The sequence below is a fragment of the Elephantulus edwardii genome, unplaced genomic scaffold (assembly GCF_000299155.1).
Source record: "Elephantulus edwardii isolate Elephantulus edwardi_28Jun2011 unplaced genomic scaffold, EleEdw1.0 scaffold00260, whole genome shotgun sequence".
In the NCBI taxonomy this organism is placed as follows: Eukaryota; Metazoa; Chordata; class Mammalia; order Macroscelidea; family Macroscelididae; genus Elephantulus; species Elephantulus edwardii.
In genome coordinates this window covers 1,326,097-1,337,905 of record NW_006400010.1, presented here as the reverse complement: position 1 = coordinate 1,337,905, position 11,809 = coordinate 1,326,097, and the positions used below count along the sequence as shown (strand labels likewise).

At 43.4% G+C, this 11,809-nt stretch overlaps 1 protein-coding gene across 1 annotated transcript in view; it reads right to left on the bottom strand.

Moving 5' to 3' along the window:
• The window catches only part of ACP6 (acid phosphatase 6, lysophosphatidic), a 26,742-nt gene that overhangs the window by 4,596 nt on the left and 10,337 nt on the right, over positions 1–11,809 (bottom strand). Inside the window, exons 2-7 of the mRNA XM_006899524.1 lie at positions 10,053–10,181; positions 9,808–9,938; positions 9,394–9,473; positions 4,397–4,484; positions 3,654–3,786; positions 2,572–2,672 (exon numbers count right to left, since the gene is read on the bottom strand). Coding sequence (XP_006899586.1) covers positions 2,572–2,672; positions 3,654–3,786; positions 4,397–4,484; positions 9,394–9,473; positions 9,808–9,938; positions 10,053–10,181 — 662 coding nt within the window. The remainder of the gene's footprint in view (positions 1–2,571; positions 2,673–3,653; positions 3,787–4,396; positions 4,485–9,393; positions 9,474–9,807; positions 9,939–10,052; positions 10,182–11,809) is intronic.

The window sequence follows — 11,809 nt, the reverse complement described above, 5'->3', positions numbered from 1 at the left end:
AACCAAAAGCCAACATTATTTTCAATGGAGAAACACTAAAAACATTTTCCTTGCAAGCAGGGACCAGACAAGGATGCCCACTGTTACCACTTCTTTTCAATATTGTACTGGAAGTGCTTGCTAGGGCAATATGACAAGAGAAGGAAAGAAAAGGCTTCCAGATTGGCAAAGAGATGATATGATGGTGTACACAGAAAACACCAAAGAGTCAACAAAAAAACCTGTTAAGAGTTAATAGGCCAATTTAGTAGAGTGGCAGGATATAAGATCAATATCCAAAAATCATTAGGATTCCTGTACAGTAGTAACAAAGAGAACTCAGAGAAGGAAATCAAGAAAGCAATACCATTCATTTATAATAGCCAACCACAAATTGAGATACTTGGGAGTGAACCTAACTAGAGAGAAAAGACCTATACAAAGAAAACAACAGAACATTTCTTCAAGACACAATAGAAGACCTAAAGAAATGGAAAAATGTACCCTGTTCATGGATAGGAAGACTCAATATGGTGAAAATGACAATCCTACAAAAGCAATCTACATATCCAATGCAATCCCAATCCAGATACCATATTCATTTTTCAAGGAGATTGAAAGGGAAATTATCAAATTTATTTGGAGAGGCAAGAGATCCTGAGTATGCAAAACACTTCTGAGAAACAAAAATGAGGTTGGAGGCATAGCACTCCCTGCCGTCGAAACCTACTACACAACAGTAGTAATCAAAACAGCATGGTATTGATACAATGACAGACACACAGACCAATGGAACAGAATTGAGAATCCAGAAATAGACCCAGCTATCTATGGTCAACTGGTATTCAACAAAGAAATCAAAGCTATCAAATGGGGAAATGAAAACCTCTTCAACAAATGGTGCTGGCAAAACTAGACTTCCACCTGCAAAAAGCTGAAACAGGATCCACATCTCAAACAATGTACAAAAATCAACTCAAGGTCGATCAAAGACCTGGGAGTAAAGCCCAAAACCATAATGTTCATAAGAGACTAACTGGGATCAAGCTTAGAAGCACTAGTCCAAGGTATAAAGAGACTGCCAAATACAACCAGAAATGCACAATCTAAAGAGGATAAAATTGATGCATGGGACCATCTAAAGATTAAATCCCTGTGCACATCAAAAACTTTTCCCAACACGGCAAAAAGAAAACCTACAGACTGGGAGCAAACATTTGGTAATACCATCTCAGACAAGAGTCTTATAACACAAGTTTACAGAATACTCCTGGGCCTCCACAGGAAAAAGACCGATAACCCAATTATAAAATGGGCAAAAGACATGGAAATAATTCTAACACAGGAAGATAAGTGAATGGTAAACAGACACATGAATAAATGCTCTAAATCACTGGCAATAAGAGAGATGCAAATCAAAACCACAATGAGGTACTATCTCACTCCAGCAACAGTGGCAAAGTTTAACAGGGCAGCAATTAATAGATGTTGCAGAGGATGTGGCGAGAAAGGAACTCATACATTGTTGGTGGGATTGTGAAAATGGTATAACCATTGTGGAAGGCAGTTTGACGCTTCCTCAAAAAGCTGAACATAGAAATTCCATATGACCCAGCTATTCCACTACTTGGAATATACCCTGAGAATATAAGAACTGAGGCACAAATGGAGATTTGTACACCAATGTTCACAGCAGCATTATTCATCATCGCAAGAACATGGAAACAGCCCAAATGTCCAATCACAAACGAATGTACTGAGAAATTATGGTATATTCACAAAATGGAATACGATGTAGTATGCAGGAGTAATGATTTTGTAAATTATTACCTAACTTGGGAGGGACTGGATAGCATTATGCTAAGTGAACTAAATCAGTCCAACAAGGATAAATATTGTATAAAAATCATTATTTTAGAATGAGTATAAGAATCCAAGAGGGTTGGGAGAGGGTGGAAGCAGACGGATGAGGATGTGTGGGGCAGGGGGGATTAATCATTGGGTTGTACAATTTGATGGGGGGGGGTTTGAGGGAAATTGAAAGAATTTGTTCGAATTTGTATTCCAATTTTGTAAATAAACTGTTGTTGTTGTTGTTATGTGCCGTCGAGTCGCCTGCGACTCATAGGGTCGCTATGAGTGAGTAAATAAACTAGTAAAGAAAAAAAAATAGCCTAGCTCAGGTAATCACCATCACTTGGCCCCAATTTATTCAGCCATAAAGTCAGTAACAATGACCTCTGCCTCATCACAACAATAAAAAAAATCTGTAAATTGTAACATGATAAAGGTAGCAACAATTCTTTTTCCTTCAATTCCCCTACTAGTCACCTTCAAAATGAAAGGAAAAGTAAAAAGTCAGTGAGGAAGAAAACAGGGGGCTGATTCCGTGTCCTGGGTCACAGTGAACTGAAGAATGAGGACATCAGACCCAGAACCAGAACAACAATGTCCTAGGACAGAACCCAACAGAATGGGGTCACTGCAGCCTCTTCACACACAGATTCCAGTTGGCAGGTGTGATGAGCCCCCGTTCCCCATACTCTGAGGACTGATTGCGACTTTATATTAACAGCTAAAGCAGCCCCTCACCTGTCTTCTTTTTGAAAGATGTATGAGGCCATGTCCACAGCTCTCTGCTCTATCATCTGTGCAAATCTCTTCAGTGCGGGGCAGCTTGGGAGGTTGTGCACCTGAAAGGGCCACATAGGTCCGGTGTGAGAGAAATGCTGAGCCTAGCTGCTGGCCTCTTCCAGGGAGCCCACGGGGCCTGATTTCCTGCAGCTCAAGAAGCTACGTCCCCAAGGCCCTGGAGCTAGTCTGACAGATTGGTGTCCCAGGGGAAAAAAAATTCCCACCTTTCTGATAAATTTCTTACAATTTATTTTAAAAACAATATTATTTTTATGTTCAAAAGAAAAGACAAATAAAATACAAAGCAAGGTACTAATCAATTTATACTTGGCCTTCATTTCCCCCAAAATGATTTCTAAAAAGGATGCCATGGAAACACTTTCTATAAACTCTGCCTTATTATCTTGAAACTTCTTGTCCTATAATCTCAGGAGCAGCTCTCACTCACACAGAAACACACTGCCGTTTGCCTGAGAGACGGAAGAAGGGTCTGGGCTGCTCCTCCTCTGGGTGTCCAACTTTTGAGTCTAGAGAAGCACTTTCTTTGTGTATTTTCCTAACATTTATTATGTGCTAAAAAGATTTTACGACAACTAAATTTGAGGAAAAGATAATTAAGCAAAATTAACTAGCTTTTTAAAATTATTAATTATTGCCACATAGATATTTGTAATATGCTGATGTTCATGCAGGTTTTCTCAAAAGTGGATCCCAGACATTTTAGATGACAATCCCTCCCAGCCCACTGCCACTACCCTCCCTTCTGCAAAACACACACACAGACACACACACACACACACACACACACACACACACATTCCAAGAGAATAAGGATTCTGTGAAACATGATTTAAGAAGCATCTATACTCCTGAGTGAGGAGTCCTCAAACTCATCAACTCCTCCATCTCACAACCATTCCATCTGCAAGTTCTATCTCCAAAAGAGGGGGCCTCCACCACAGTTGTAATTCAGGGAGATGCCTCAGCCAAGGCTCCCCTGGACCCGCAGCCCCCAGGTCCAAAGTGGACAAGCATCCTACCTGCTCAGCAGCCACATTGTCCAGGAGGATGAGGAAGTCCACCCAATCGCTACCGCTGATGCCCATCCCTTCCTTCACCTTTTTCAAGTCCTCTGAGATTCCTGGCTGTAAAGATGCAGCTTCTTTACGGCCTCTGCCAAAGAAAGGGGGATCTCTTACATTCCATAGTGCTTAAAAGCTCACAAAGTATATTTCATTCAAACTTTAGGATCTTGTTTAATCTTCACAACCCACTGGTGTTAGCTGGTATTACTTCCATTTCATAGATGAGTAAACGGAAGATCCCTGTGGATATATGATTTCTAAAAGAACTAGAGTCAAAGCCTAAACTTCCCAAATCCCACCCAGTGTGCTTTCTATTATACCTACAATGGCCCATGTGCTTGCAGACCAGTTGGATTTGCAGTTTGATGACTGAGACAACCATCTTTTGTTTAGCCTGTTTTCTCATCCTCCATGCTTGACAGAACAAGGCTGCAGGAAGGACAGTGCTTTGTAAATAGCAATCCTCAACTCCCCAGCTATGCGGGTCAGCTCTCCACCATAGCATTAGATTTCTCCAGGTTTCCGAAATCTTCACTATGACCCTGACACTTTAAGTAAGAGTTTCGTCACTTTCTGGACAGTGGACTTTGTCCACCAGCAGGGTAAGCTGCCTGAGGCCTCAGTGCAGGCAGGGTCCAGCCAACAAAGCTGGTGAAAGGCTGTCCTCTTCTAGTGAAAAGGAACACATAGGCCATTACCTGGTTTTTTGCCTTAGGCTCCAGCAGTTTTGGTAGTTGGGGTACAAGACTTCAGAGCTTGCTTCATCAGTGTGGATGATGATGGGCCCTGTAAGGAGGTTAAAGCACAGGCAGGCAGTACCTTCAGAGTAGTTCTTTCCAGTGTCCACACCTACTTCTATTTCTCTGGAAAGAAAGCTATTTCCCAAGAACAGTGATTACCTTCCACATATCCTTGCCCTGCTAACAGACTTCTCCTATTGCCTAAGTTAGGAAGAAAATACAAGAAACATTACTGTATCTAGCACAACCTCTACTATTGGGCCACATATGGATTTGCCTAAATACAGGATTAATCTAATTGGTACTTCTCTGCCATGTTTGAATGGCTTGTTGTTGTTATGTGCCGAGTCATTTGCAACTCATAGTGACCCTATGTACAACAGCCCAAAACTCTGCTCTGTCCTGTGCCAATCGCACTGTCTGATACACCCATCCAGATTACCCTAGTCACTGAATCAATCCACCTCCAAGAGGGCCTTCCCCTCCTGTGCTGTCCCTCCACCTTACCAAGCATGATGTCCCTCTCCTTACAACATGTCCAAAGTATGTTAGACGAAGCCTCAGAATACTTGCCTCCAAGGAGCCACCCGGTTTAACCCTTTCCAGGATGAATCTGTTTGTTTTCCTAGCAGTCCATGGTACCCTCAACACTCTTCTCCAGTACCACAGCTCAAAGGCATCGATTCTTCTTCTAGCATCCCTAGTCACTGTCCAACTCTCTGATGCATAACAAGTGATTGCAAAGACCACGGCCTGTACCAGACGCACCTTAGTCTCCAGAGAGACACCGTTGCTCTTCAGTCCTTTAGAGAGGTCCCTAACAGCTGACTTTCCCATCGCAATACATCTTTTAATTTCCTGCCTGCTGGTGTCAAGAGTGTTGACTGTGGAGCCAAGCAAACAAAAGCTGTGAACAATCTCAATCTCTTCATCCATCCTGATGCTGCCAATTGGTCCAGTGGTGAGAATCTTAAAAAAAAATCCCAGCTTCTAAGCACCCATTACCAGCAGTTATTCGAATGAAGAATGAGTTGTTCCTGACTTGAAAAAAACAGATTCCTTTCTTGCTTCTGAAGTCCAACGCTGTGGATCAGTATAGTGACAAACTGTGATCACAAGGTCAAGGAGCATCCTCTCAGATCATTTGGCAATGGAAAAAGGCAGCTTCCAGATGAACTTCCAGAAATCAAAGATTAGACTTAAAGCAATGTTGCTTATATGCCTCACAGCAATTTCCAGCTGTTCAAGGTGCCTAAGTACCCTTGGGCCTGCCTATCAAGGCCCCAAAAGGACATTCTAACACCTTCTTTTATTTTCTCTGTGCCAGAGATGCCCAGGGACTTTTATCGATTCCTTGTAAACCTCTACCTTCTCACTTAGTTCAACCCTGACCTGTCTGTTGACAAAAAGAACTCCCAACAAAACAACTCAGCTCCCAACAGTAGCGAACGGCAATTCACTGAGGTCAATCTACTGAGTGCTTAGAATGTTGCTGTTGTGTACCGTCCAATCAGAACGGACCCATAGCTGACCCCGCAGGAGGTTTTCAGAGGCAGTAAATCAGATGGGTGGAGACTGCCCACTCTTCTCCCGTAGAGCAACTGGTAGATTTGAACGTGATTTTGGCACTGCAGCTAAAGAAACTGATAGTCAAACCACCAAATCTTTAAAAGTAGCCTGTTGTACGGAACATGAGCCCTGCCAGGTGCGAGCAGACAGCTGCAATCTACGTGAGGCCCCCACACGTGCCCACCCGGACAGCTGCAATCTAAGTGAGGCCCCCACACGTGCTCACCCGGACAGCTAAAATCTAAGTGAGATCCCCACACGTGCCCACCCAGACAGCTAAAATTTAAGTGAGGTCCCCGTGCGTGCCCGTGCCACGAGGGTCTGCACGCATGCCCACCGGGCATATGCCTGTAGCGTGCCTGCCCCGTCCGTGCTCGCCCTGCACTCAGCCTTGAATTTCTTCACGTCCAGTCAACTAACTGCCTTTAGTCCAGAGCACCTGTCTGATTTAACCACAACAATTCACAACTCGAGCACCACAACAAGATAAAGGGAAACAAACCAACTGAGAAATGGACACAGGATATGAACAGACACTTCACTGAAGTAGACATTCAGATGGCGAACAAACACATGAAGAAATGTTCAAAATTCCTAGCTCTAAGAGATGCAAATCAAAACAACTATGAGATATCATTTTACCCCAGTAAGATTAGCAAAATTTAACAGAACAGCAAACAACAAATGCTGGTGAGATTGTGGAGAAACTGGAACCCTTATTCACTCTTGGTGGGAGTGTAAAATGGTGCAACCACTATGAAAGGCTGTATGACGCTTTCTCAAAAAGTGGCAAATGGAAATACCATTTGACCGAGCAATTCCACTATTGGAAATATACCCTAAAGAAACCATAACCTTCACCCAAGCAGATATAAGCACATCCATGTTTTATTGCTGCTTTGTTCACAATACCAAAGACTTGGAAACAACCCAAGTGCCTATCAACAAACGAATGGATAGAGAAGCTGTGGTATAGTCACACAATGTAATACTATGCTGCATTGAAAAACAAGGAACCCATGAAATATTATACAAAATGGGTGACCCTGGGGGATGTTATGCTGAGTGAAATATCCCAGTCACAAAGGAACAAATACTGCATAATGCCACTGCTGTAAAGCAGGACTTCAGGGTTGGGGGGGAATCTAAGAAAAGAGGGTTTAAATAATGTATACTGCATTGAAAGAGATGAGGGAGAGAACTGTTTAAAAGGAATATATGATTAGGTATTATTTTCATGACTAGAGTCCAGATTGAGAGCTGCATGGTGGAGTGGACTGGGCCAGAGGGATATTGTATAATAATGAAAGTTTGTTTGCTTGTTACTTTTCAAAGAGAAAAACTAACTGGGGAGAGGGGTGGGCAGAGAGGAACATGTGCAGCAATGAATGAATGAAAATCTAAAGTCTTTATAAACTTTCATTAAATCTCAATTAAAAAAAAAAGCAGCCTGTGGTAGGCTCTTGTGACTTTAGTGGTAAGGAGTTGTGCTATTAACTTAGACACCTGGTTTGAATCTGCCAGCTGCCCTCCAGGACAAAGGAGGGCAAACTCCTCCTGCAGGATTTGATTCTTGCGTGATTTACTGTCTGAAAAATTACCAGAGGGTCAGCAGTGAGTCAGTTCTGACTCAACGGTACATAACAACAACGATAACTTTGCTCATTATCAGAATACAAACATGCTTTTATTGGTCTGGATAGAAGAAAAAACACACAACAGAAGTCCCAACACCTGTAGTTTAATCTTGACTCCACACTAACTAGCCCAGGGAAGTTAGTTCCTGTCTCTGAGGTTCAAACGGATCACTTATAAATGGAAAGGGTTAGAGTGTATCAGTGAATTTCCATTGTTTTAAAGCAGTGGAACCCTTCCCATTTTCCCCCACCATTATATAATTAAAGGTGCTGACAGTTGCAAGATGGGGAGGAGGACAAATATCGTTCATTTGTACACCTCACCCATCCTTTCCTGTAGTTCCTGAGACCTCTCTGAAGAAATCAAATGACCAGAGGTCCTCCCCAGACAGGTAGATCTGTCTCGAGAGAGGCAAAAGAGTTGAGAGATAAGCATTGTGCATGCTGAAGCCAAACTACCAGAACCAGAACACCAGCTCCACCAGTTTACCAGATTTTGTGATCTTGGGCAAGTCATTTGGCCTCTCTCTGCCTCAATTCTCTTCTCTGTAAAATGGGGGTAATGATACCTATTTCACAGGGTTAGAGCTAGACTTAAACATGCTAAAATATGCAAAGCTCTTAGAAAAAAAAAATGCCCGGTGCATGTCAATGCTCTAAGAACAACAACAACAACATTGTGTCAATACCTACTATAACATATGATATACTGGATACAGTTTCTGACAAACATGGCATGTAACAGGCACGCAAATATCTGTTGAAAGAATGAATGACCAAGTAGGGTGAGCCAGCATGTTCCAGCTTCCTCCAGAATCTTGTTTTCTGTAACTTACTTACATCTGACCTTCTACAATTTTGCCAGGATTTTCACTCCTGAAGTAACATTTCAAATTGCATCATTTCCATTAAATAGCAATACCTTCTAAGGTCCTTTGCTCTATTCAAGTACCTTGACATTGGGCAAAGTGTGAAAGTAATTATGACACAAGTCAAATTGGGGTCTGAGGACCTCTGGGTTTGATATAGGAAGCTGCTATCTGGACAGCCACGTGACAGGCTGCTTAAGATACCACTTCCTCCCCTGCTGGAAACCTGAGGCAATCCCAGCCTGGGATCCATCTGTTGATCAGAGGGCCCCCAGGAAATATCCTTCATGGTGCAGTCACACCAGGTAGTCTTTCTGAAGACAACTGCCGTTTAGAATCTGAGCAAGTGAAACATCTTCAGTTTAGGCCCTGTGGGTTATTCCTTAGCTCAGGGCCTCCAAGGTGCAAGGGGCATCCCATCCAGTTTGGTCTTTGCTATGTAGAAAGGGATAAGGTCAGCCTTCTCTCAATCAGGAAAGATCAAACAGAAACCAGTCAAGTAGCTAGACCATGTGTGGATCAGCACAGAGACCAGAGCAGTAGTAGCAGACATGGTTCCCAGCTAAGTGTGCCTCCTAGCCTCTCTCTCTTTAGCATTGTTCACAAGGCCTGGTAATACTCCATTGTGCAGCTCATGGAGAAGCTTGAGAGAAGTCAGAAGGCAGACGCACAGGAGAGCAGGGATGCAGTGCTGCAGAGTGGAGGCCAGGCTGGGGAGGGCAGCAAAGGCCAAGTGGGAAAGGATCCACCAGAGTGGTTACAATGTGGCAGTCACACGTGGAGGAAAGAGACCAGGGAACAGGTACCAGGAAGGGAAGGGCCTTTTGAAAGAAGAAACTCCTCAGAGATAGAGGCTGATTTTCAGAACCCAGATACAAACCTTTTTTCTGACGTTGGAAAAGTCCAGCCAGCAAACAGCGGGTGGATTCCAGATTCCGATATATGTTAGTGGAACGGACACTGGGGGAAAGCCAAAACAAAAAAATTGAAACATTTAGGAATATTTCATTCTAAGTCACTCAGAGAGGGTAGCAGCTCTGAAGACTATAAAGAGAGCTACAGGGCTGGGAAGAGGGCTTTCTCTCTGTGGAATGGATACCCCAAGGGAATTCCTAAAGGCCAATGAGTGAACGTACCAAGTGACCACTGGTTACATAAAGGTACTTGCATCATAACCCCAAATGGTACTCAAAATTACTTTGGGTGAGAGTGGGACCACCCGGGAGATTAGGACAGGCTTCCTCCTGCGCAAGACCTTAAACTGGGTGCATCATTTCTTTCTCAAGTCACTCACGAGACCTCCACTGGGTTGAAGGTTGGTGAAAGAAAAGGGATGTCCTCCACGTAGTTCTTCCTCAACCTCTCTCCCAGGGCAAACATCTGCTGCATGCCCACCTTGGTCAACTGCCCCGCAAATATGCCACCCTGAGACAACAGAGAAAACGAGGTAATAAAACACGGACGGCCTGATAAACCTGGCCCAGAGGAAGCCCCTGGAGCCTTCCCATGGGCTTCCCAGGGGAGAAGAGCATCACTCACCTTCAGGGTGGTCTCATGATACTGAGAGTCAAAAGGAGAATGTGGTTTCGGGCCACCAGTCAGATTGGTGACTGTGTAGTCAAATTGAGTTTGGGGAGGCACTTCTAATAGCTGGGGGTTCCACTCTACCTGTTGTGACCACAAGAAACAACACATTGTGAGAAACGCTCAATGGAATGGACAGTATTTCATATCCAGCTTGCATTCAGAGTGCATAGCTGGAATCACCCCAAGGGAGGTATGGTATGGCGTCACCTGGCAAAAATCAATCTGCCCTTTGTTCTTAGTGTAGTCATACCAGACCACACCTGATGCTAAAGGGTGAGTGGCTTAATAAAGCAAGGAGTGGCCACCTAGCAATGCAACATTGCTTGACCTTGGGAACCATAATATAATCTATCCCATTATATCCATCATGATATAATCTATCAAATGGTGAGGCTACTGAAGACACTGAATATGAAGGCTCAGAGGGCTTCCTGGCTGGTGAGATGGTTTGCTTCAGGGACATGTCCCTTGGGACACGGACACTTTGTATTGGGGATCTTCCCCAAACTTGCCCTATGAATCTCTTCATTTGTATCCTTCTTTGGCTGTAATAAATCTGTAGTCTGGTCTACTCTTTATGAGATTTTATGAGTTGTTCAACATTATTGAATCCAAAGTGGTAGTAGAAGCCAGCAGGACAGGAGGCTGGAGTGCTATGTGGGCTTCTGAGCCTGTGGCTGGCAGTGGGAAATGATTCCTAAATCTGGCCAGCAAGGCAGATGTTTGGGGTGCAGTCTGGACTTCTCAAACTTACAGCTGGTGTCTGCCCATCTGGCAGTCGGAAAGATGATGTCCTTTTAACTTGTGAACTCCGACTTGGCTCCAGGTCAGAGAAGTGCTGCATGCTGGTCTAAAGATTGGATCTCTAATCTGTAAGCTCTGACCTAGCTTCAGGTAGCTAGGATTGGAGACAGTATTGGGGAATCAGCTGGCGATGAGGATGGAGAAATCAGAAGAGGAGGACTAGATTAATTCTTTGATGTTAAGGATTAGCATCATTCTAATCCTTATCATATAGGTGACTCTAGTGCGATAGCCCACTACTTAGCAAATCACTAAGATCTGCAAACCCTATTATTTGCTTGCCTTCTATAGGAGAGAAGGAAAAAAAACTTGTTTCTACTTCCAATTAAAGATGAAAGCACCAGTTACTTATTCTAGATCCTGAGCCTAAACCCTGTTATTGCTACACTGGTACTCACTCTAATTCTCTTTCATGACCCATGGGACATATATTGCCCTAGCATTTCCAGCCTTGTTTTTGGGTTTCCTGGGAAGCTGCTACCCAGTTGTAGTATGTACTGTTACCTGGCAGGGACCAGTGTTAAGGACATGGATCTGAAGAACTGGGCTCACATCCCCAATCGAGAGTCATTCTGCTGGAACATAAGTGCCCCATGTCATTATATCAAAGTCCATATTTGATGGACCCCTCCAAAAAACACCCCCCCCATGATTTCAGCACACTTTCTGTTAGTAAAAACACATGGCAACTACACAAAAATTCAAAGCAGAAAATAAATGAGTCATGTTGTTGTTGTGTGCTGTCAAGTTGGAATGATCCCTAGCTGATCCTCTAGCAAGGCTGTAAATTGCAAGGGAGGAGATTGCTTACCCTTCTCTCTCTTTTTTTTAAAATTTCTTTATTTTTCATTTCAATGAACATCTACAGAGATTTTGGAATTCCATTCATTCATTCATTGTTGCAC